The sequence below is a fragment of the Cyanistes caeruleus genome, chromosome 2, assembly GCF_971803275.1.
Source record: "Cyanistes caeruleus chromosome 2, bCyaCae1.hap1.1, whole genome shotgun sequence".
Classification (NCBI taxonomy): domain Eukaryota; kingdom Metazoa; phylum Chordata; class Aves; order Passeriformes; family Paridae; genus Cyanistes; species Cyanistes caeruleus.
The window spans coordinates 83,630,240-83,657,262 of NC_141702.1; the positions used below are offsets into that span (position 1 = coordinate 83,630,240).

Below are 27,023 nucleotides of genomic sequence, written 5' to 3' on the forward strand. Positions count from 1 at the left end.
TAGTGAATAAACTGCAAATGATGTAGATCTTCATCTGAGGCAAGGTGGGCTGGAGCAGGTTTTAGTGAACACTGAGTTAGCCAGGTCACAGGACAGAATCTGCCTGTTGGAGGGGGTGTCCTTATACACTCAAGGTTAGCCTGGTGTTCTGGGCACTCTGAAAACAAGTGTCCTTGGAGACTGTTGGCCTTGGAGTATGACTTGGGATCTCTGTTCAGGGAGTCAGGCAGTCTCTTCAGAGGATCTTTCCCTTGAACTGTGTTCTCCTGAGATTTAAGACAGGACTAGTTGTTCCATAGCTGTATTAATGCATTATGCACTACTTTCTTTTCCTTCCCAAGGCTTCTGCACAGCCAAGCATGCAGAAGTGTACATTATGTACTGAATTTTAGTTTAGGCCTAATATATGTATTTTGTAAGGTGTAAATTGTAATCTGTGACACTGATCAAAAAGGTGTTGTCTTGAGGCACACATCAGATAAAACCATTGCAGCTTAATGAAAACTTACCACTTGTATACAGTGCAGAAAGCAATTCACTCTTCCATGAAATGTGAGATACAGAGGCTTTATACTTGTAAAGCCAGGCACATTTTCAGCATATCTTAAGAGCAATATGACAGAAATAAAGTAGGCCCCAGTGAGGCAAGGTGTATATTTATAATGGCTGTAACAGTGGGGTACAACAACTGGAAAAACACTGTGACACAAGGCCTGAAACATGGGTAAGAAATGTGAATTAATCTCTATTGTATGTGAGGAACCAAGAGAAGTTAACAGATCGTCCCTGAAGGGAGAAGCTACCAAGTATTCAAAGTCTGACTCCTTTAGGTGTTTACTCAAGGAAAGTCATGAGGTTGATAAGCAGTGGCTCAGGTAAGATAGCTGACATAACAAGGTTATGAACAGTGTTGTATACATGGCGGTTACCTGTTCCTGCCTAATCCAGGATGGCACAAAGCAGACATAAGCATTGCAATCTTAGAATAATAGTACAGGCATGTTCAATAGGTTACCATCCTGCCAAAAAGATAGATTTAGCCTGTTATTTGTTGGATTCATGTTGGTTCAAAAGGGATTTAACTAGGCTAATCGGCTTTTTTTAATTTGCTCACCATCATGCAGTAGAATAATGACTGATTGCAGTAATGTCTTTCAGCAGCTTCTTGCAGCACTACAACAAACAATTTAATTTTTAGTACAGTTGGGATTAGATTTATTTGCAGTTCTTATTACAAAGAAATACAGCACTGATTCTGCTGTGCACAGATCTGGGAAGGGAAAATACCTGACTTGGATTGCAGGACAGCAGATCCACTGAAATGTTGTGTCTCTGACATGCCTGACATGCCACAAAAACAAGGCTTGGGAATTTCACAGTTCAATCAGTAATGTGCATTCCATGTGCTACTCTAGAACCCTTATCAGTGCACTCTCCATTGAAAAAAAAAAAAAAAAAGACTGAAAAAGAAGGGACTATGCTACCTGAAGTCAGACTGATGTAAGCTTGACCTCTTAAAGGCTTTCCACACACCATTTTCTTTTACAAGCTGAAATATACGAAGTTATTAATACCATTTGCTATTCTGACTAATACTTTGGAAATGGCTGAGCATTTGGAATTTATGGGATGTATGTACAAATCATGCTTATTTTGTTTGGGATTGTATTGTTGGTGTATACAATTTAAGTTGTTATCTATGTGGAAAGAGAGGGAAGCACAGTATGGTGCTTTCATGTACCGTCTTCAGTCATAAGAGATACAGTTTACATGTTGTGCTTGAAAAATGCTCGTCTGGCCCAGGGACGAAATAGGTCAAACCTGTGCTCAGTTGTTTTTCATCACTTTAGTCAGTTTGTGTCAGGACACCAAAGGCTGCACACAGGAGAAAATAAATGAGATGACAGATGAAGCCTGCAATTTTTTAGGATGGTGTATGCTCCACATGTATCTCTGCATAACCCAACCAAGGCTGGAAGGAAGCTAATCAGTTCATTCTGTATTCAGTATTGACAGCAGGAGGGGTTCTTATGGGGAACAAAGATAATTTCTCCTTTACTTGATGCTCATTTTGGTTGTTACGAAAACTTGCATATGCAATAGAATGGGAGGTATCACACTGCTTGGTGGTGACTGCAGCTGAAAGCCATATACCTTCAGTCTGCCTAAAGGGATGCCTCAGTGAGGAAATTCTAATATTTTTCCTAAAATATTTGTTGTGAATACAACAGATTCACAGTCGGAGAGTGAGGCTTCTCCTGTGAAACGGCCACGGCTACTGGATGACAGTAATAACAGGCCTGAAGAAGCCAGTCGATCCAAACAGAAGAGCAGACGCCGATGCTTCCAGTGCCAAACAAAACTGGAACTAGTACAGCAGGAACTGGGATCATGTCGCTGTGGTGAGTACTGCTTGTCAGTCCAGCTTTTGAACGCAACCATGCTCAGATCTGTGTCACACATGGAATACAGAGAACAATTTTTCACCTTGCAAAGATGCTTTAAACAGAAGCTATAGCTTCCACTGGTAGCAAAAAGTTATAATTAGTTCCTGTCTAATTTACTCTTTAAAACTTTGGCTTTGATATACTGTTTTGTCTCAAGAGATGCCACATATTAATGAATTTAGCTTCAGAAGTCCTTGTAGGGCAGGAGGGGCATCATACGCACTTCACAGGAGAGGAAGCACAAAGCAAATCAATAAATATGCAAAGATAAGAAGTTTCTATAGGGAGTAAAGGAACATAGGTCAGTATCTGCTTCTGCATGCTATAATTACATTAATATTAAAAACTTAAATAAAAAAAACCCTCTAATTAAAAGTATTTTCATTCTCACACTTAGTTTGTGGGGGTAGACTTTCTAGTTCACCGTACAATTAAAGTCATCTTACTTGGCTTTTCCAAAGTTGATGACCCTGTTCAGGTAGTTGAATTGAGGATAATAATACCATACAGACAGCTAATTTGGGTTTTCATATTAAACACAAATAATCTTTCTGAAACAATGATTAATGTGACTAGATTCCAGAGGAGATGTGCTCTCCTTCATGAAACAGTTGAGTTCTTAACTGGTTTAAATGTGCTCGTTAGACCCAGTGATAATGCATGTGGTAGTTTTATCTGATAATTATTTTTTCAAATAACCATGTATTGAAGGCTGCATTGAACTCTCAGACAATGCCTGTATTGGTACATTTGGAGAAGTTTGTTTCAGTTATTCCTTTGTGTTTCAGGCAGAGGATGATTTCCAAAAAATCTGCACAGATGATAGGTGCATTTCATGTTGCGCCCGTGAAATATAAAATCCTGTGTTAAAACCATTTTCTTGAGAGATGCCATGTTCTTTTGAGCAGCAGTGTGGAGAGGAAGGGTGGGCTAATGGTAATAAATGGAATTAATCCTTTACTGAATACCAAGTGCCAAGTGACGAGAAGCGATAGAAAACTGCACACATTTTGTGTTGTGCTTTGTTCTCTTCTTAAGCATCTGTATGTCTTCAGGCTGTTGTGTTGGGCTCTTTGAGACATGAGATAGACATTGTTTCTATATTGGAGCACTGGCACAGAACTAATATACATTATCTGTGAAGCCACAAAACATGAAATCAACAGCTGTAATGTTGAAATTCTTGTTATGAAAGTCATGTGTCAAGATACTTTGAAGTGTCTGGTAACATTTTTATCGAACTGAAGAAATTCAGGGTTATCAATGACACATTTTGGTATGGCTCTTTCTGCTCAGTGTGGTAGAGGCAAGAATTTCTGCTCCTGGTCTGCTGTTCTGCTCCTGGTCAGCTTAGTACACCTACTAAGGCTGCTTATGGGCACCTGGCTGAAATAGCAGAATGGTCCCTAATACTGGGAGCAAAAGAGTTTGAATTTTGGGGTGGATTGGACAAATGATTGCTTAACCATTATGTATCAACCTTACATAGCTCCGATACTGCAGAATGCATTTCCTGCATTCTGCAATATTGGAGCTATGTAAGAGGAATTAAGTTGAAAGCAACTTTTAAAAAACCCTTTTATTGATCAGTAATGTTTTTTAAATTATAAAATAAGACCTGCCTTTTTTTTTCCCTGTAAACTGGATTACAGATATATTTGGTTGGTTCTTCTCAATTTTTAATGAAGTGGTTCCATAATTCAATGCTGTTGAAATATAAATGTTGTAGGAATTACTCTTTAATTTTCTTCTACTGGATATATATATAGCTTTATGGAAATACTTCTGTTAAAGTTCATAAAATATGTTAATAAAACATGAACTTGAAAAAAAATTCTGAATTCCTCAGTAATAAGTGAGATGAAAATTTGCATTCCTGCATTACATCCTATACAGTTTATGGTTTGTATTATTATCATTTTTTGTTCCATACTTTTATTGAGAAAATAGAAGGCAGGAGTTTTATTTCCACATGTACAAAAGGGCTGAAAAAACTGGAGATTTTTTGTTTCTGTGCAGTTACAATGTTTCATTAATATTGCATGTAGTAAGGGTGTGTTGTCTGCTCTGATGTGATTTGAATGTGTGCATACCCTGTGCCACTTAGATTTAATAGTCAGATTAATAAGAAGCAAGCAAAATGCTACCACTGAGCAACACAGGACACCTCAGCTTCACGTCACCGAAACTGCTTTACCAATAATCAGAGCATGTGGCTCTGGTCAGTTTTAAAGATGTTGCATGAGAAACCATCCTAGCTTGCTTGCCCTGCTGTCTGTACAATTAGGTTGCTTTAGGTCATGAATGACACCCATTCAAAAACCCTGGGAGGAGTTGATGGAAATGCTGTAGAACAAATCTGTCAAATTCTCATTTGTTTAACATATTTCCTAAATCCACACATGACTGGGTTATCCTTTTCTGTCCTAATGTGAAGCACAGGTCATGATGTGTGGTCAGGTGGAGGCAATGAGATAGAATCAACTGGTGTAAAATAAGCACGTACACTCTTTAGAAGTAATGATCAACACAGAACATTGTTTGATCTGAGCTTTGAACCATTGCTATTAAATTCTTGGTGTCTTAATCCTGAACTGAAGCAATGGGAAAAAATGGAGGAAACCCCTCCGAGTTTTAAACATTAAGAGAAAATCTGATACCAGGATCAATAAAAAGGAGACATCATCTTCAGAATGACCGATGTGTGGGTTTGCTTGGATATAAGGAAAAAGGATTTAAAGCATAAAAATGTTGTTAACACAGTTGTCCAAACTGTGTTAAAATCCAAATTAACTCCACAGACCAACAATTTAATCATTTGTTGTTGCACATCTTCTTGTCCCAATGTTAAAAGTACTGGAAATCATCTTACTTTTTGATGATTTGTCCTGGTGAGTCCTCCAGTGAGACTTTCAGTTAGACATAGTAGAAAATTAAAAACGTTTAATGTAGACATATCTGCAAATACTGATCTAGTTAACTGGGACTTGTCCAAAAAGGCACTTCTTTTTTGGAAAGGAGACAGACAGAATGACTGGTGCTTTACACTGGCTTGGAGATCTTTGGGAAGCTGCTGTATTGGCTCTCCTGTCTCCTGTAAGCCCTGCCCAGAGAAAGGTGATGCTGCTGAGCTCATTCCCTTGACACTGCATGGAATTTTAGACAGATTTGACAGTGCTGCAGGGCTTTGATGTGAAGAACAACAATTGACAACTGAAAAGGGAGTTCCAGCAATTCAAGTACAATATTCTTCAGATGTAGAAGGATTTGTTTTCATACACACTCTCAAAATCTTTTTTCATTCTTCTTCCACTCTGTTAAAGGACTAACTGCTGACAAGAAATTCACATCTCATAAATAATGCTTAAGAGCCATTGCTCATGTGTTATGAATTGTGATGGGCCTTTTTGTAGCATTCTATGCCCTGAGCGGGAAGAACAGAAGATGTCATTTTCATTAAATTCTAATGAGGTGCCAATAAAGCTAAGGAAGGAACTCAGAAGGGAAGAGTCACAGAGCTCCCCTCAATCCTGTGCCCTGGGGATGTCAAACAAGTGTGCTGGCAAGCCTCCTCTGAAAGTTCCAGTAAATTACTAACTCATCCAGAGCACAAATTCGGCTTCTCTTTGATCTTCAAAAGAGCAATTTGTAAGACGAGTTCTGAGCATTTTCATAAAGCAAACTGGGAGAAGTGATAGGAATTGTTAATTGCTGATGCACTTTGCAAGCTTCAGTGAGAAATTTTAAAATGAATTCTCATTTTAAGCTTCTGACAGAATAACCTTTATATCAACACCACTAAAAATCAGCTTCCTGTGCACTGTTTGTAGGTGACAATAAGAGTAGGCAAGTCCTGCAGACAGCAGTGTTCTCTAATTTTAGCTGGATGCACCTTCCAACAGTTTAGTGTCTTACAATGGATAATGATTGTATTGAAATAATTTTTATTTAGTATTAGATTTAGGAGCCAGTTTTATCATCAAAGAATTGCAGGCATCGTACTCTTTCAGTTACACTTTGTTACAGCATTTCTGCAAGCACTCTGAAATCAACTGCCTGTGATCCTTGATCTGAAAAGGAAGTTGTCACAGTAATGTCATAGCTGGGTGGTTACCAGAGAGTTGCTTCAATACTAGGGACAGTGAATGTGTGAGTGGAAGTAGCTATAAAACACTGAATTATGGAAATGTATTGTAAAAAATGCAGGTTGATTAGTTGCAAATCTATAATTATTAATAATAATCTATTGCACTATAAATTTCTAGGCCTGCTCTTAATTGCTTGACTAGATATATATTGCTACTAAATAAAGTTGTGTACAGTTTTAGAAGACACTGAACAGTAAACTTTGAATCTATAGAAATTATTTGCACAGAAAGAAAAATTTAATTTCTTGGAAGAGGCTTACAATTTTACAGTAAAAAGTAGTTCTGCTGCCAGAACTGGTCTGTAAAGCCAGCACATGGAAGTCTGCAGTGTTGTTGGAATTGCATGAGACATATGAGGATATTCTAGATAATCAGTAAAGGAATTTTAAATTTGTCATGTTAGATCCACTTCTAGTCAGCAGTTAAAGAAAAATCAGTGTCGTGTTCCAGCTCTGCAGCAACTTCTGTGTAGAACAGTTTGGTGTTTGTAGTCCACGTCCCTATAGGTGTGTCCATACCTCAGACTCCATCTGTCTCTTGGCAGTCAGGGCCCTGCAAAGCAAGCCAGGCTTTAGCTTCCAGTAGCAGTGCCATTTGTTTGTGTGCTTCTCAGATCGGAATCATAATGTTTTTCATGTTCTTGGGCCAGAGGAGATACTTAAGAGGATGAGAAGACGTTGAAACCTTCCAGCTTGATCACATTTTGAAAATAATTGCTCAGTCATGTTGCATTCTGATCAAACACTTGCTAGCCATATTTCTTGCCTGTGTGGATAAGAAAGCTTTTCTTGGAATTTTGCTGGCCTAGGTTATGTAGTAAGAAGCTACAGTTTCTTGGAATTCATCTGGCCTAACAGCTGTGCGCTCACTGATGCTCTTGGGGGAAGCTAGTGTGAGCACAAACCTCATGCAGACGTGAAGACAGAATGTGGTGGTTTGTAATTTTAATTGGTGAGATGTTGGCAAGTACTGATGTCTGTCTGCTTTTTGATTGGAAGGGATGCAGTTCACAAGTTGCCTCTACAGCAGTAAGACTGAGCCAGGAAATAAGGGTCAAACTTTGCCACTCAGCCAGAGAACCACCTCGAAATGCTGAGCGCCTGGAATTGAGGATGGAGCACATGACCTGTAACATTTTTTTAAAAAATCCTTTTTCTGTTTTTCTTATTCTGTTGCATTTCTTCTGTATTTTTCTTTCTCTTCTCAGATTTCTTAGCCTCCTTTGGACTGAATTCTTTTGGGATCCTCCCTCGTGGGGAGCCCTGCTTATCTCAGTTCTTATGATTTGAAGAAAACTCCCGAGCTCATTAGAATCTTGTTTCTCGTGTTTATTAAAAGGTCATCACAGAACTTGACACAGGTCTTTCTAGGCTGGCTGCACAAGGTTATATTTTTGTAATCTGGTACATTTTTTTCTTCTGATGGTGCAACAAGGCCTTGCAGCACACTTCATGTCTAATGCACAAAATGGCTCCAAAATACGCCGTTCTTCTATCTTTATACCTATTTTTACCCAATTAACAATAGACACATATATTATTTTTCTTAATGACCCAATGACTTATGTGCTGCACTGCGGCATTTTGTGTCCAATCACTTATTGCTACCCAAAAACCTCTAGGAGAAGAACATGAAGAAGAAAGAAGGGACAAGAGACAGCACCCTAAATCCTCCATCTTGTCTCTTGTTCTCTAAACTAACTTTTTCACCCAGTGATTTAAGAAAACTCTAATTTACACACACTTTTAGCTTTTTCTATCTAACTTTAACAGTTGTCCTCATGTATCACCATGAGAACATGCTCATTAATTTCATGTTACATGAAATTCAGTGTTTTTCTGGATCTTAGAACTAAGTATCAGAAACAAAGGCACACACTGTATCTCAGACTCCAAAATGACCCACAACAGACTGCTCTTTGTAAGGGCATAAATTTCCTTCCTAGTTACTGTTCTTATTTTTCCACACCCCTGTATTTAGTTTAATTCTTTATAAATAATCTGTTGAAATTATTTTCTTGGAGTTACTGTTGGTTTATTTTGTTTTGGTCTAAGCACAGGGATAAGAGGGAGAGAAAAACAGACTCCTATCAAGCACCAGCAGAAACAAAATCCATCCACACAGTAGACACTGTACCTATTTTACAGATAAGATGGCAGCAAGTCTCACTGTCATTGAGTAATCAAAAAAGTGGAGGAACAGCAGCTGTAGATTCTTAAATTGGATAACAGAACTGCTGGTCCATAAGCACAGGAGATGAAGCACTTGTTTGGACTGTGCTAAAATAAATTTGGAGTGATTTGATTTACTCAGTTAATTTAGAAATAATCTTCAGAAAGACAGGAAAAAATAAATTTTAATAGTTAAGCTGCTCCTATACAAAGTTGTCAAACATGTATTGAAACAAATGTTTCTCTTAAAACTTGGTAAAATATTAAATAGTTCCATTTCCATGGAAACTTTTTCTGTGGGGAAGAATTTGTAATGGTGCTGCTAAATTCACTTTCTACATGGATAAGGAAGGTTTATCTGGTACATACCAAAATGGCTTCAGGGCATGATTATGTCTTGGTATAACAGATGTACTTCCATTGATTAAGATGAAATATACACAGTGCTTCTGGAGAGTATGAGTCAGCCAGTTCTTTAAGAAGCATTAAAATAAATCTTTTTAGTGACTTACGTACTACAGTTCTGGCAAGTCTTACTGTCAGCCTGTAAGATGTACCACGTTCAGCTGTCTTGTGTTGGCTGTTCTCTAAGGGAGTTGCTCCCAGAATAGTTCTTTTGCTTCAGCCATTTCAGGAATGTCCAGCATCTTATCTTATAATGCTGCAAGTATTAAAATATACCAAACTGAACACAAAGTCTACTGAAGTTTGAATTTTAACTCAGAGGGGGGGGGGTTGTTTTTTTTTGTATTTTATGAAGTTGTTATTCCAAGACTCCAATTTAATTGATAGTCAATAGAAGCTGTTAACTAATGTTGGTCTTTCTGACTAATATGTATTCTGAAAGTACTAGAAATTAAGAAGTAGTTAATTAATTGGTGCATCATAGATTTCAAGTGTAGGACCCAGAAAAATGGTTTCATGTCTAGGTTTCAGAAAAGCTGTCCACAGCTTTAGAAGTGTTAATAAAGTTCATGCTCCCTGTAAATAGGAATCATGAATTACTGTTCAAAGAGACCCCAGTATATTTCTCCAGCTTGTTCAATTAATGTGGGTTTCTTACAGGATGTGCTGATTTTGATTTCTTCCATTGTGCTGCCAAAAGTTTGGCAATGTTGATTTAGTAATGTGTACTGAACCTGTTCCTTACTTACTGTAGTCCCAATCAGTCCATACAATTGAAATGGGCTGCTCATCTCTTAAGTCCCCAAGTTCTCCGTAAGTAAAACAAGTTAGTATTCCTAAAAACAAAAAGTGCTCTTATTTTTACATTACTGATGTGGTAAGTCCTTCAGTGTATAACCTTCTGGGGGTTTTCAAATGGAAACTGCAATACTGGGTGAAAAACCAACATTTTGTAGGTGTGCCACATTAAGTCTCTTCTTCCCTACATACCTGTATTGTGGTTACAGAAGAATGAAGTGTATCCATAAAGTGAAAGATGGTGCAATTTTTAATTGTCTTGTGTGCACAAAAGACACATGGCCTAGTGAACTTGAATATAAAAATCTGAGAGTACCTTATATCTCTTCCAGTACCTTTAGAGAAGTATTTGCTCAGTCTCAGTAATTTTTTGCTTATGACAGAAAGACAGATAAGTCCCCCTAAAGGTGATTCAAACATGTTTGTCCATATGGTAACTAACAGCTGTGCACAGAAGTACAGATTCTACTAGCATTTGATAAGTAGACACAGAAGGCCCAAAAATATGATATAATAATCTGACTAATTCTGAAGGAACATTACCAGCTAGTTAACTGACCATGAGGTAAGGCTTAGGCAGGGGAGGAATGTAAATTTTATTGACGAAAGTCTAAACTATTCACGAGAAGAACTGGGGAAAGAAACTAGCTACAAATGCTGTATCAAAACTGGGAGGAGAAAAAGGATATTGAGAGGAATTGTCTAAATTTGTTTGAAAAGTCAGGATTTCTTCCAGGAGCTAGAGTATTTTTCCCCTCCCAGCTAAATAAATAATATTTTATCTTAGAGGAAGATACCACCTGTGGCCCTAAATTACATAATTCAGTTATAAGAAGGTGTTAAATAAGTTATAAGTAGGTAGTGTGGCTTGACACTACTTGATGTGGATGTTCTGAGGAAATTGATGTGCTAAGGAAATGGCATTAAGATCAGTGTGCATCAGTTTCCACAGAAGCGAATAGTATTAGTGTATGTCAGGGCCTTTTAGTATTAAATGTTGCTGGCCTTGGAGGAAAGTTTCAAGAGCTGACATCTTGGTTTGAAAAGACAGGTGTCTGCTAAGGAAGTCAGAAACCTCCCTTGAAATGGAAAAATGTAAACCACCCCTCCCCTTCAAATTATTATAATCTTGAAATCAAAGGGCTCTTAGGCAAAGATATGGGAATAGGAATAAGAATTCTTTACTAGGAAAATTTAAATAAAAATGTAGTAGTACAAAAATACCCCACTGACAGAGTCAGGATACAACCTGACACCCTGTTAGTCAGGGTGTCAGTAGCAGTCCAATTAAATGGTGGCTGCAGTCCTTCTGGAGTGACAGATGTGGTTCTGTTGAAGCAATGATCCTGTAGAAGGGTGTAGTTTTCCTCTGGAGGTCCAGTGGTGGTGTAGATGGGTCCTTTTTTCCTCTGGGAATCCAGTGGAGAAAGGCTGGCTGTGGTTTTCCAAGTCTCTCATAATATTCAGGTGGGAATCCTTGGCTCCTTCCTCCCCCTGGGTGGAGCATCTCCCAATGGGATGATGTAATTTCATAAGTCATGTAATGAGACTCAATGGCCCATTAACAGAAGATATCCCCCTGGAGGGAGGATGGGTTGTGGAAGAGATAACGAACACTGCCCCACCTGGTTTTAACAGATGTTAATACATCTGTTACATATGGTTACATCTTGTGTTGCAACCCAAGACAGCTGAAAAAACTGTATCAATGGATAATACAATCACTTTTGAGTATTCAGTAAGTTTTTTAAATAATATATTTATTTACTGTATCTTTACACATATTGAAATGCAGATGGCTTACAAGAGGTGTTCAGAGCTGTTAAACATTCCCTAGTTTCTGAAAGTTTTGCAAGTCATAGGCACAAGTTGTGTATGGGGGTCCTGCTATATTCTGAACAAGCAGGAGTCAGGAATGTTTTGTCTGCACCGAAACCAAAAAAATAAAAAGGGAGGAGTGGGAGTATACATGGCTCTAAGCATTTGTTTTCCTTTGTGCTATAAATCGGGCTTCTGAATGGAGCTCTATTTTCCTGTGATTAGAAGAAGAATTACTCTTGACATAGATTGCAAGACGCTATGGTAACAGAAGACTTTCATGGAGCAGAAGGTGTGATCTAAGAGATTCTGGACATAAGGTCCAGAATAGGGAATGAAGACATAAAACACATTGTACTTAGGTTTAAAAGAAGTAGAGCTGCTTCTGTCTTGTTTGGCCAGCAAGCCTAGCTGCTGTCAGACTATGCTGATCACTATGGTACAAAGTCTAGGAAGCTACTGAAACCCAGGGCATAAATAATAAAACTCATGAAGCATACTGGAAGTCAAACCTGGAATTGTTTCAGCATGTGAGGAAGTCAAAACACATGCAGGATTCAGGAGAACTGTTAGAATTAATGCAACACATACTGGATGTTAATACAGACCCTTTCATTATTCATTCCAGTTCTCTATTAATAGCCTTATCTTTTCTGCATTTTCATTTGGCTAAACAAAATTACACACATTTATAATTGAATCACTGGGTATTGCTTGCTATTTTAATTAACTTTCTGGGTACATTTCAGCTTTTAATTAAATCCTCAGCTTCTGGGAGAAGTTTATTAGCTCAGGTGGGCTTGGTATAGAGAATTCTAGAAATTTTAATGCTCATGCAGCTCTTTTTAAAATGTTAAATACTGCACAAGTCCCTCCTCTGACCTTAGGAGAGTTCTGTCATCCACCTGCCATTTCTCAGGACACTTTAATTAAGGTTTCACACCACTCAAATCTAGAAAGTCTATACTGCACAAATCTAAATATGTTGACTAGGAAACAAATGCCTCTTGATAAGCTGGTATAACCCATGGAAGATCTGATGTTATAGCAGTACTAACATTTGCAATAGTGAAACCTGTTAGTATGATTTACCTCTACTTCATCAACTGCCTTGGACATTAGGGAGACCTTTTGGGCATAATTCTGCTTTTTTACCGAACATTCTGTTCTTTGGATTCATTTTCCCACATATTACAGGATATAATCTTGTGAAACTAGGACTGATTTGGGACGTGCAGTATTATTTCAGTGTGTTCTTGGTTGTACATATGCAACAATGAATATTGCTTTTACAAGTGTAGCAGTGATATTAATTCCTCTTGAATAAGTCATTGTAATATCACACAATTATTCAAATAAGGAAACTTTTCATCTACCTAAAGTCTAAACTTTTTATTTTGAACCTTGCTTTTCCTCTCCTTAATATAAGTTGATCATTGATGTTACCTATCTGATACCTCACTTGATGCTGTAAGTTGTTGGGAGCAAAATGGTTTCTCAAAAAATACTCTTGTTAAATTAAAGTTTAACCAGTTTTGGTTGTTTGGCTTTTTATTTTTTTCCCTGCCTTCATGGTTTAACAGTCACACAAGCTTTTGGTGAAAAATGTTTCTTCCATTTATATCAACAAATTAAAATGCTAATTTCTGGGAAGTTGCATCTGTTACCACAGATGAACTGAGACCAGAGCTCAGTTCTGCAGAGATTTCACAAGAGTGGTAGCCCAGCAGTTGTGGTGGTTGGAGAGTGAGCTTGTGGTATCACAGCTGCTGCTTGTGCTTGACTGCTGTGGGTGAATGCTGTGACCAAAAACCAGGGACAGTGCATAAGGTCAGAAGGGGAGCCTGTAGATGCCATTGTCACCACTGTGCAAGTCAGTGACCTCTGAAATATGAAGCAGTTTAGAAGTGAGTATTGATTGTAATGGTGTATGTGTGGGAGTATTCTTGGGCTTGAATTGCTCTGATAGTCTTTCCCCAGTAGATAATGGCCTTAACTTACAAATCTGTAGTGGCTGAAGAAGCTGTGATGTGGAAGTGTTTACTCTCAAATGCCTAAATTCTGTACAGCAAGAAAAATATCTGGTCCAAATCAAATGATTTAGTCACCGTCTTTTTCTGGTACATGATCCTGTCTGAGACCTTCAGTACTCAGTCAGACCTGACCCATAGCAAACATTTTTTAATGGCAGCTTTTTATTACAAAGTAGATGTGCTGTATTTATGACTTTGATTCATTAGGGATTCTTTGAAATTGAGAAAAATTTCCTGAAAACATCAGTTCTGTTCCTAAACATTTTCCCTACTTCTCTGGTTGTATTTGTCTTGGTTTAGGGCAAATCTGGGAGAAAACCTCCAGTGGGACTCCCCCCAGGAAGCAAACCCACGTGGCCTTTTTTCCCCACCCCCTAACCGGTTCGGGAAGAGATTGCTCTGAGAGAAGTGGAAAAAACCTGTTTATTTCACAGGCACAGCACTACCCAGTACAAAAATGAACGATATCAAATTACAAAACCTCTCGCCCTTCAGAAGAGATGACAAACTTCAGAGAGTCTCTTTCCTGTGGGTGTTCGCTCTGTTATCAGTCTCTCTGGTGCTGGAAAATGCCACTGCCCAGGCTGGGCTCCCGGTAGTCCACGGGTGCAAGGTCCCGGTGTTCCCCCGAGTCCCCAGTCCAGAGCAGGTTCGATTCGTTTCAGAAAAAGGGAAAGAAAACAGTCCAGGAAGACCTCTCTGCTTCGGCTAGTTGGAAAGCCAAGGCGATCTGTGTCTTGTTGTCTGTCTGTGCTGTAGTCAAAACTCCCGATGTGGGGGGAGCAAGTACGGTCTCTGATAACAGACTGGGTGCTTCTTTTCCACTCACTTTTACTCTTAGATGGAATTTTAAGAATACAAAACCTATGTCTGGGTTAGGTGGACGAATGGGAATACAATTTAACATCATAATCAACCCAGGACATTCCACCCCTTGTCCCCATATCATCGACTTACTGCCAAAACTAACATTCCAACTCTGCACACATTTCCTTCTATTTCATGTTTGCGTGGTTTAATGTACAGACAATGGCAGTAACCTTTTACTCAAGGATCAGGTCTCTTTGAGGTACACATTGCGTTGTTCCATCTCTTTGCATTATTCACCATGTACAACTTGGTCCTTGAGCAAAGACAACCCCACGAATGGGTTTGTCTGTGCTCGAGGTAGAATTGACCCAAACTGTCTTCTCTAGCAGACTTCTGACATGTATTACTGGGACTTTGTCTCTGTCTACTACATGTAAAGACTCAGACTGGGCAGGACCTACTCAGTTGGTGGAACCTTTGGTGTTAACTAACCAGGTGGCTTTTGCTAGATGTTGCTCTCAGTTTTTAAAAGATCCTCCACCCAGTGCCTTTAAGGTGATTTTTAATAGTCCATTGTACCTCTCTACTTTCTTAGCAACAGGTGCATGGTAGGGGATATGGTACACTCACTCAGTGCCATGTTTTCTAGCCCAGCTGTTTATAAGGCTGTTTTTGAAATGAGTTTCATTGTCTGACTCAATCTTCTCAGGGGTGCCATGCCTCTAAAGGACCTGCTTTTCAAGTCTCAGGATGGTGTTACGGGCTGTAGCATGAGGCACAGGGTAGGTTTCCAGCCATCCAGTGGTGGCTTCTACCATTGTGAGCACGTAATGCTTGCCTTGGCGGGTTTGGGGCAGTGTGATGTCAATCTGCCAGGCTTCCCCATACTTATATTTCGACCAACGCCCAACGTACAATAGCGGCTTCAACCACTCGGCCTGTTTGATCACAGCACATGTCTCACAGTCATGAATAACTTGAGAAATGTTGTTCATGGTTAAATCTACTCTTCGGTCTCGTGCTCACTTATAGGTGGCATCTCTACTCTGATGACCTGAGGCATCATGAGCCCATTGGGCTAGGAACAACTCTCCCTTATGTTCCTAATCTAAATCTATTTTTGACACTTGTATCTTTGCAGCCTGATTTACTTGTTTATTATTTTGGTGTTCTTCATTAGCTCTACTTTTGGGGACATGGGCATCTACGTGGCGGACTTTCACTGGTAGTCTCCCTACCCTGGTAGTAATATCTTTCCACTCTTTAGCAGCCCAAATTGGTTTTCCTCTACGCTGCCAATTAGCCTCTTTCCACCTCTCTAACCATCTCCACAGAGCATTGGCTACTATCCATGAATCAGTGTAGAGGTAGAGCTTTGGCCACTTTTCTCTTTCAGCAATGTCTAGGGCCAGTTGAACAGCTTTGAGTTCTGCAAGTTGACTTGATCTACCTTCTCCTTCAGTGGCCTCTGTGACCTGTTGTGTGGGGCTCCGTACGGCTGCTTTCTACTTCCGGTTAATCCTTATGATGTGACAGGAACCATCAGTGAAAAGAGCGTAGCGTGTTTTTTCTGTTGGCAGTTGGTTATATGGTGGAGCTTCTTCAGCCCTTGTCACTTCTTCTTGTTCTTCATCTGTGAGACTAAAATTTTCACCTTTAGGCCAGTTTGTAATTATTTCTAAAATCTCAGGGTGATTCAGTTTACCAATACGGGCGCGCTGCGTGATAAGAGCAATCCACTTGCTCCATGTGGCACTGGTTGCATGATGGGTGGAAGGAACTTTTCCTTTGAACATCTATCCTAGCACTGGTAGTCGGGGTGCCAGGAGGAGTTGTGTTTCAGTGCAAATTATCTCTGAGGCAGCTTGGACTTTTTCATAGGCTGCTAAAATTTCTTTTTCTGTTGGGGTGTAATGGGCTTCAGACCTTCTGTAGCTTCTACTCTAAAATCTTAATGGTTGGCCTCGAGTCTCACCAGACACCTTCTGCCAAAGGCTCCAGGACAGACCATGGCTCCTGGCTGCAGAGTAGAGCACGTTCTTCACATTTGGTCTGGTCCTGACTGAGCCAAGGGCTACTGCATGGACGATCTCCTGCTTGATGTGAGCAAAGGCTTGTTGCTGCTCAGGGCCCTAATGGAAATTAGTCTTCTTCCGAGTGACTAGGTAAAGAGGGCTTACAGTCTGACTGTATTCAGGAATATGCATTCTCCAAAACTCTATGGCACCTAAGAAAGCTTGTGTTTCTTTTTTATTAGTTGGTGGAGACATTGCTGTGATCTTGTTGATGACATCAGTAGGAATCTGACGCCGTCTATCTTGCTACTTTACCCCCAGGAACTGAATTTCACGAGCTGGTCTCTTAACTTTGCTCTTCTTGATGACAAAACCAGCTTCCAGGAGGATTTGGATGATTTTCTCTCCTTTCTCAAACACTTCTGCTGCTGTGTTCCCCCACACAATGATGTCATCTATGTACTGTAGATGTTTTTGAAATTTTGTCTTTTCTAGGGCAGCCTGGATCAGTCCATGGCAGATAGTGGGGCTGTGCTTCCACTCCTGAGGCAGTTGGTTCCAGGTGTACTGCACTCCCCTCCAGGTGAAGGCAAGCTGAGGTCTGCATTCTGCTGCCAGGGGAATGATTAACAATGTTAATAGTGGCATACCACTTCGCTGCTTTGGACTCCAGCTCGTACTGGAGCTCCAGCATGTCCGGCACGGCAGCGCTCAGTGGTGGAGTCACTTCATTCAATGCACGATAGTCCACAGTCAATCTCCATTCTCTTTCACATTTATGCACAGGCCAGATGGGGCTGTTGAAGGGTGAGTGGGTTTTGCTGACCACCCCTTGGCTCTCCAGCTCTCTGATCATCTTGTGGATGGGGATCACAGCATCTCGAGTTGTTCTATATTGTCAGCGGTGCACTGTCGAGGTGGCAATTGGTACTTGTTGTTCTTTCACCTTCAGAAGTCCTACTGTAGATGGATTCTCAGACAGTCCAGGCAAGGTGTTCAGTTGCAGGATACCCTCTGTCTCCACAGCTGCTATTCCAAATGCCCACCTGAATCCTTTTGGGTCTTTGAAATACCCACTTCGGAGGTAGTCTATGCCCAAAATGCATAGGGCCTCAGGGCCTGTCACAATAGGGTGTTTCTTCCATTCATTTCCAGTCAGGCTCACATCAGCTTCTACTAAAGTAAAGTCCTGTGATCCCCCTGTCACACCAGCAATAGAAACAAATTCTGCCCCTACATGTCTTGATGGGATTAGCGTGCACTGTGCACCAGTGTCAACCAAGGCCTCATATCTTTGTGGTTCTGATGTGCTAGGCCAACGAATCTACACAGTCCAAAAAACACGATTTTCTCTAGCCTCTACTTGGCTAGAGGCAGGGCCCCTCTAAGCTTGGTTATCCTTTTTTCTTTTGGTATATGTCTTGGATGTTCTTTCAAGGGGATCAGACATGTCATCATCATCATACTTGGCAGTTTGGCTACGGGCAACTGGAGCTGCTTCCCTTTTGGTGGAACTTCCTTTGTGACTCTTCTTCTCCTTCAGTTCACGCACCCGTTGTGCCAGAGCTGCAGTAGATTTCCCATCTCATTTCCTCATGTTTTTTCCGCAATCACGCAGGAAGAACCATAGCTCAGCTCGTGGGGTATACTTTCTCTCCCTATCGGGGGAACGTCTGCATTGAGTGCCAGGACCTCTGATCTGTACTGCTGAGATTTGGAGAAGGTTTTCTTTAATCTCATCTGTAAGTTTCTTGTGATTCCCCTCTATTTTATCTTCTAATCTCTGCAGACGTGTTTCCATAGCTGCGATTCTTGCATGTGTGGGGCCATGCACGGCATCTGCGTATGCTCGAAGCTTCTTCGCCATATCCAGCACGGTCTCTTTCCTTTCATCCCGTTTCATCATTGCTAAAGCAGATGCATATTCTTGTGGCCCAAGTCGTACCAATTTTCACCACATCATGGATGTACATGGCACCAAGTCTGGATTCTTAGTTGGTATGTCATCTGAAAAAACACTCTCTGCCATTTCTCTCAGGCATTGGATCCCTTGTTCGATGGTTTTCCATTGTGTTTGCTGCATGTAAAGATCATCTACACACAGATATCTTTGGGCTATGCTTTCAAGGACTCGTGCCCAGAGACTGCGAGGGTTAGCCCCCCTCATCATCTCCTGGTCAATAACCAGATCATGTGACAGAGATCCTAGATGCCTCGCTTCAGTGCCATCCAGAACTGTAGCTTCACCTGCGGCGTCCCACAGACGGACTAACTAACTAATTATAGATTCATCAGGTCGTTGAGTGTAGTCCTTCCTTAGGCCACAAAGATCTTTCAGGGAAAAGGACTCAATATTAGCCTCTGATCTTGTGCCAGTTGCTTTGACTCTTGGTTTTGTGTCAGGAGGCGTTGAGGGTCCTTCTCCTGCATCATCATCATCATCATCATCATCTACTGGTCGATCGGTTTTGTCTGTGTACTTTCCACTTCTTGTGCTAGTAGCAACAGCTATTGGTTGAGGCTTGCTGTGTGGTTTAGCTACCAGCTTTGTAACTGGGAGGTTGGCTGCAGCCTGAGTAATTGGGGGAACTAGTGTCTTGTGTAGAACTTCCTTAAGAATTGTTGATCAAAAAAATTCCCCTAAAAATTGGCACATGCTCTGTTCTCAAGTGATATAAATTCTCTGTTCAAAATTTGTGTCACATTTATGTAGGAAAAAATAGTTTGATATCTTTCTGTGCAAGTAGTCAGATAAATAGGAAAGTGTATTTGAAGTTAGCATGAATTGGGATAAAACAGCTTGCTTGCAGGGTCTCCACAGTGACAAACTGCATCTCTTGTATGCTCCCTAAAGCAGCTTCCCAAGCTTATGATCTTAAAGAAAATAGACAGAAAATAACTTTGAAGCACAGGTTATGTATATGTAACCAAACTTGGAAATAGTCTTCTCCTTGAAGTTGAAAGAATTCTTGCAGAATCTTTAACCATACCTGTCCAGTGACTCTTACAGGATTATGTCTTTTGTCTTTTGTATACAACTTCTTCCATTCACTTCTTGGGCAGTCCTTTCCACAAATGCTTTTTTTGTCTCTAATGCAGATACATAGACATTGCTTTACCCTCTTTATGGCAGAGAGCAAAATAAAAGAAGGGAAAAAAATTCCTTGTTCCCTTCTTTTCTCCTAAGCATAAAACCAGTAGTAGAAATACAAAATGAATCTGTAGGATCTCATAAGCACTCTTCTGTACCACCAGAGATATCACAGAGCTGTATGCTTTCAGCATGAAACCTGAGGTTATCACTGACTGAGACCAGGATGGAAGTCCCAGGGTGCTCATTCAATCCCAGGGACAGATAGGCAGAGTAAAAGAAACATTCTTAGGTGTCTTACCCCACCTCTTTCCTTTTCCTCTTTGATTCAGCTGCTGATCGTTTTGGTAGTTGTGTGTAAGTATCAACAATCTGTATGACAAAGAAAATACTGAAAATTAAGTTGCAGTGATCATAGCAAATGGTTAGAAAAATAAGTTAATAGGAAAAGTACACTTGATTCTACTGCATGTTTTGTGAACCTTTTGCAGCTGTGCTGTATGTGAAGATTCATGGAACTGAAATGTCTCAAGGAGGGGCAATGTTTAAGACAACATGAATTGATATTTGGAGACTTCTAACTTTGAGCACCTAGAGGTTAACATTTCCCATCTGCTCAATTTGGAGTGGAAATTATACAAAGGACTGCCTCAATTTTGTGGAGTCTTAATAAATACATCTATCTGTTTAAAAAGCTTCATCATACTGTGGCTTGCTCCCATTTCCCCTTGGAAATTAATGACAAGATTCCCAACCAAGTTATTCTGAGGTACTTATCACTTAATCAAAATCCATGACAACTTGCAAAGCTGGGAAAGAGAAACAGAAGAGTTTAGTTCATTTATTTCCAAAACCTCATTGTTTAGCTTGGTGGGATTTGGTTTGGTTTTATAGAAAATGTCAGTAAAACTGAAATTTCCTTGAGTTGTGTGATGAAAGCAGAGCATTCCCACAGAAGAGAGAGGAGAGGTAATTAGAGTATGTGCAAGAATGGAACTGTGCAAAAGAGAATAATACAAGATACCAGGAGAGAAGAATATGCATATGTGTGCATATGAGCTGCACTGGAAGCTTTGCCTGGCTGGACTACAGCGCACATTCCTGTCCTTCCATTACCACGTGTTCTTGCTGAACAACCTCCAGAACACAGGGAAGCAAGTGGGATCATACTGATGTTGTCAGATACTCAAGCCTTTAGGATTTTGCTTTGTATCTTCATTGCTATTTGTTCTATTCTTCCATTCATTTCTTACCTATTTCATGTCTATAAAAAAACAAAAAATATTTTTTCCCACACTTGCTTATAATTTTATTGTTAGTGTAATCTGCAACACATTAAATCATCTTTCCAGTTGGAAGGGGTGGGGGAGATAAATGTTTTGGGGATTATTAGACACTTGCAGTGAATGGTGTGCAGTTTTGAGTGCTGCAGCAACATGAGCTGATCTTCTCTGCTTGCTCATCTGCCTGGTTTGGCTGTGATGTGTGATAGCCTGCAGATATGTTCAGTGTTTAAAGAGACATTAAAATCTGTTCTTGTACAGAAATCTGCTTGTAGACTCACACAATACCTTGTTAGATAATACATCTTTGGTTTAGTTAGTTGACTTCTAACCTTACACAGTTCTAACATTTGGTTAGAGAATTTTTGCAGCATCTTCAACTCTTAAGTCACAAGTGTTTTTAAATTCTGCTTGAACATCTGTTAATTAGAATTTCAAATTTGCAAGAGAAGTAAAATACATTATGAAGAACGTGAAGAAGTCAAAGCACACAGCATAGAACTCTGCACAGGATTATGTCTGTGTCATTACTAGGGCTACTTTTGAATAGGTTTTGTGTATGGCTCTATTCAAACACAGGTTGTTTATTAAATAAAATTTGGAAATGGTGTAAGCTGCAAGTTCCAACAGTTCTGAACTTCTGCCTATTTACTTGGGAATGAAAATGATAAATACCAATCCTAGTGGGCAGGTTAAGATGATTTTTAAGTATCAGAAGTTCAGGGTTTATGGTAATGTTGACTTCACATTCTTTTACCTGCCAGTGGGAGTTTCTTTGAATGTATCAAAAGGGGTCACTGTAGTATAGAAGGCTAAATCTTCAGAGCAGTTGGTGTCTGCAATGAAAGCATAAATGTCTAGAGTGAATAATTGATAGTACTTGGTAATGAAGGGCTTTGCCTTTTCATGTCAACAATGATATTTGAATGGCTCAGCTTTCAGAAATTCAAAAATGTACCAGGGTTCTTGAGTGTAGCAGTGAAGAAAAGGTAATTGTTATACCCACACACAGCATACTGTAGGTCTGTGATCTACTGTGCATACTTTCTGGTCTGGATTGTGTAAGCCTATTTTTGTTTTCTGTTCTCTCCAATATCCCTTTCCCATCTAGCTCCTCAGGAATGATGAAAGCATCTTCATAGTTGCTGGTGTGCAGTCTTGGGCTTCCTTTAAGTGACCCCTCTGTAAGGAAGGAATGGTGCTTTGCTTTATGGCTTTAGCCATTTTTGCTCTGGCAATGAAATGGAAGTGAATTTTTTTAGTGCTGTATTATGAAGAAGTTTCTGTGGTGCTCAGAATGTTTTGAGGAGCTGCATAATGTTTTTCCAAGATGTTTGCATTAGAGATCTGAGGAGTGGATGATTCATGATTTACTTCTAACATCAGAAAACAACAATTGCAGTGCTGTGAGATGTATTACTACATTTACTAGATTGAAATCTCTGTGCTGGCAGTGGAAGTCTGGCATGTTTTATGTTAATAACTTGGATAAATGAACTTTAGTTGGTAAATGGATTCCCTTTTGCAATGCTCTTTCCACTAGTAGAAAGTTGTTTATTTTGTCTTTTAGTTACAGTGTACTAAAAGAAGCATTTCTGCAGTAAATTCCTATAGGGGAGACAACTATAGGAATATAGGGGAGACTGTATTTGATACCATCCCATAATGAAATTAACAGCAAATACACTGCAGGAGTTCATTTATCTAACTTCCGTTATAACTGTAAAAGCAGCGTTCTCAGGAGAAAAAGTTTCACCTCTAAATATGAATTGACATTAAGGATCAAAATACAGATCTATTCATTGGCCTTCTGCCCCAGCACACACAAGTTAATAATGGAACTGCTGTAAAATCTGATGGCCTTGATGCAACATCAGGCACTTGTGCACATGCAGACCACAGAATGTCCATTCTGATTTTCAAACCACTGAAGAAGCAAGGAGTGAATAATTGAATATACCCACTCTGAACTAATGAAAAGATGTTCAGAACTACTGTCACTCAGTTGCTGAATAACAGTGTTTTAAAGGCATTTAAATTTTAAGTAAAACCTACAAAAATTCAAGTTCCAATCTTTAAAGTGATTTAAGCATTTGTAGCAATGAAACTAAAGATCTGCATTCTCTTTTTGGAAATGGAACTTTCATGAGATCTGCATTGCTAATTCAACCATAATAAGCCCCCTTCCATAAATCAGCCAATATATGCAGAACTATTTTCGTAATATTTAAAATTAACTTGGGTATTCTTTCATTAGATACTTTCTGTTCTAATTAGCAGTACATATTTAAATATGTATTTATTAACACGTTTAGATCATTTAGTTGCTGAAATTAGACATACTATTCCCATACTCTGTGGAAAATGAAAATCACCTCCATTCTTTTGTGGACAGTTACTGAAATTTTGTTTAAGAATGCGTTAAAAAATCCTTGATGAACAGAAAAAAATAAATAATGTGTCACGTGGAGTAAATATAGTATACAGTACAGATTTCCTGTGTGAAAATGGGTGCTGTATAAAGAAATAAAAGGTGTTCAAAAATGAAATAAAGATCAGGCAAAATACAGGTTAGATTGTATTAGGGGTGGCAGGGTAGAAGGGAACATCATGAAGCTGTTCTGGTATGCATGGTGTTTTTTGTAGAAGGGGAAGAGATGGGGCAATTGAAAGGTCACATTCAAAAGTGATAAACCATGTGGCATATGTACTTCCTTACTAGATTTACAGAATTGTCAAAGAGTCTTGGTGAAGCAGTGCAGAAGATTTTATACATTTTCAAGATCTCTTTTCAGTAACATTAGATAGGATTTTTACATACACTTGTTAAACATTTACAAAGGATCTGTGAAACTGCCAGGATTTAAAACCAGTTTTTATTTAGAAGGAACTGAGACGCCTCCTGCTCAGTCCATATCTTTGTGGCGTCTTCCATCTACTTCTTAGACATTCATTGCAGATAAGATGATGAACTTGATTTTTGAGCTCATCTAGTCAGGTATTTATGATTCTTGGACCTGAAGTGGACATTGGTTCAGCAATTTGAAATCTCATTTCAAGAAATAAGAGAAGCCTTCAAACCCTGCTTTCTGTGAGAGAGAACTGAGTGAAATGCCTGTTCTGTGTTGGCACTGTAGTCCAGGGATACTTTCATTTTAACAATCAGACCTTGATTTTTGACACCTCAGGAAAGATATTTGTCACATTTGAGTGTGGTATGACCCAGATTGAGATTGAAGTGGAGGCAATGATCACAAGGGGTGAGATACATATCAATTCAATCTGCGTATTTCCATCCATATTTCTGAATTGTACATACCAACACAGAAAACTTGTCTTTTTTTGGCTTTGTTCCTAGAAGTGGGTTTCAAAGCAAGCCACAGATAATAGCATGTCTTTTCATAGCCTGGTGCTACTGAAACAAAGAGCAAAGATAAATCAATTTTTCTTCACTTTTTAAAAATAATTACATGTATGACAATTTTCCTCTCTATGTTTTCTCAACAATCACTCTAATATAAAGGTAGCTTGTTGTTCACTCCTGCAATTGATGTTTTATAGTCCAGGAAGTTAAATTACTTCACACACATATTCTCATATATGTATGTACGTGTATATGCACAAAACACTCTCCCATTCACTCACTTATTTTTATCCTTTTTCATCTCTCAAATACCATAATTGTATCAGTTTAATATGTTTTGAGCATCTGAGAAGCAACAGTAATGTAAAGCATTCAAGTAAGAGGCAGAGTGTTACTCTTTGCACCATCAGGCAGGAAAAATATCCCAGCACAGACAATTATATACAAACCATAATTGGTGTCATGTTCAGTGGCCTGGTGAGCCCTGTAACTGTGATTTTTCTCCTATAGCATCTCAATGCTACTTACTGTTATTTAGCATTCATTTTGGAGGTGGGAAATTTGAGGCAGTTTTACTGTTACAAAGCATTAGGGACAAAGAAGAAAAAGCTGATTTCATTTGTAGACTAGAAAGTGATGGCTGTGGCAGATGCCCTCCTTACCTGCAGGGAAAAGTAATGGCATGTTTCTAAGTCACATGCTTCCTGGAAAGCTGAGTAACATCAAAGAGCTTTAGACAAGGAGACAATAACCTCATCTTCTCAACTACAGAGCAAAGTGATGTGGCATGACATGTCCCTGTGTCAAATGCCTGTTCCCCAACCATGGTTAGTGTCAGAATGGTTCATGGGGAGAAGCTTCTGAAGACTGGGATAGTGAAGGAGCAGTGAACCCTCCTGCCGTCACTGCCAACGCTGGCAGTGAGTAGGAAGAAAAGTGCTTAAATTTAACAGTTCTGACTTGAAAATCTACTTGCGAGCTCACTCTAGAGTACCATAGGCATGAATTTCTGAATTCAAAGTCCACTTAAAAGGAAAGATTTCAGTGAAGATGATTAAAACCCAAAAGCATTAACTTTTTTACTGTACATAGCCTTTTGGATGTACATAGCTTAGATGATTTTGGAGGTTTCCTGTATGAGAGGATGGCAGAAAAAACCACAAATCTTGTATGATTTGAGCTTTGGTGCTATGTTAATAAATCCTCAGCAAAATGCAGTAAATGAGCACATACTCGTTACCCTGTAAGAAAATAAGTAAAAGCTTTGAACTGGCATTAATTTTTGAGAACTGAGTAATCCTCCAGTAGACGGGGTTCCTTCACTTGTGGTTCAGGTGAGATACCAGCTCTATAAGCAGTTCCTAACCGTGTCTCTTGTCTCCCTCTGGCAGGTTATGTGTTCTGCATGTTGCACCGCCTGCCTGAACAGCACGACTGCACGTTCGACCACATGGGCCGCGGGCGCGAGGAGGCCATCATGAAAATGGTCAAACTGGATCGGAAAGTAGGGAGATCTTGCCAGCGCATTGGCGAAGGATGTTCCTGAGTGCAAGACTGCAACCAAATGCTGTTCTCTTAGTTCACTAATGTTAGCCTTATTTAGGACAAAGTCAGCCAGACACCTTGTACTAGGCAAGTTTCAGACTACAGCCAATCAGTTTCCTTTCTTTAGCCAACCATCCTGGTACTGTAGTTTAGGGATTGATGGTTGAAATTGATCTCTGGCTGGTTACTAAGGTGCCTGCTAGCCACCGTATAAAAATAAAACATGAAGAAATACTATTTTTGAGTACGGCTAGTGGATTTAAACAAAGCAAGAAAAATCCAAAGGCTTCTGTTATCGCTGGAGTCACTCTAAAAGCCTTATGCTGGAAACATTCCAGCTGCAGAGTTAAAACAAATAGTTGTATAGAAGCTGGTGTAAAAGTTTGCTATGCACATGGCTTTTGGACAAACTATTTAATGTGCAGCCTTTCACCTCTTCACTGCTACTGAATCCTGAGGAGGTGAAATACTACTTGGAGCAGCAACTGCAACTGCTTAAGTGCAGAAGACCTGACTGGTAACTTGTGCCTTCATCGCGTGTGGCTTTTGAGTTAGGCAGTGTCACCAGCATCAGGGATTCTGTTGGGGTAGGAACACCTTTCTGGTTCTTCCCAGGAAGCCAAAAAGAAAGGGGGACAGAGATTCTTATGAAAAATTTTTATATCTATCTTACTATAAAGAACCTATCAGAGTTTTTTGGGGGTTTTTTTTGGTTTTTTTTTCCTTTCTTCTCTGTTAAATTATGATCTCTCTTTAAAGCCAGCTCCATCCCAGAGCAGTAAATGGTGCATACCAGTAAATGGTGCGACTTTTTACATGGCATCCACAGAGATTCTGCATCTTGTGTGAACAGATTCCACATACCTTGAGCAGTGCAGCCATTCCCACTGGCCAAAACCTGATTGGCTCTTGTTTGCCTTTTGCTAAGTGCAGGTATCTGATGATTGATCAAATAAGGCTAATTCACAGCACAGTAGCCATGGCTGGATTCTACAGACTGACTTTCTGTAGCTAGACTTACATATTGGGTAAAAAAGGACATTTTGTAGCAAACAGAATTCAGTAACAGTATTGGGGAACAACCTGTAAAACAAA

General features: G+C 39.6%; 1 protein-coding gene across 8 annotated transcripts in view; it reads left to right on the top strand.

The window, feature by feature from the left end:
- ZFAND3 (zinc finger AN1-type containing 3) overlaps positions 1-26,165 on the top strand; it is a 166,137-nt gene extending 139,972 nt beyond the window's left edge. For all 8 annotated transcript variants that reach the window (XM_086878361.1, XM_086878365.1, XM_086878360.1 and 5 more), the window contains 2 exons: positions 2,232-2,402; positions 25,775-26,165. In XM_086878361.1, the coding sequence (XP_086734487.1) occupies positions 2,232-2,402; positions 25,775-25,929 (326 nt within the window). In that variant the 3' untranslated portion in view covers positions 25,930-26,165. The remainder of the gene's footprint in view (positions 1-2,231; positions 2,403-25,774) is intronic.
- Positions 26,166-27,023: the final 858 nt, after the last annotated feature.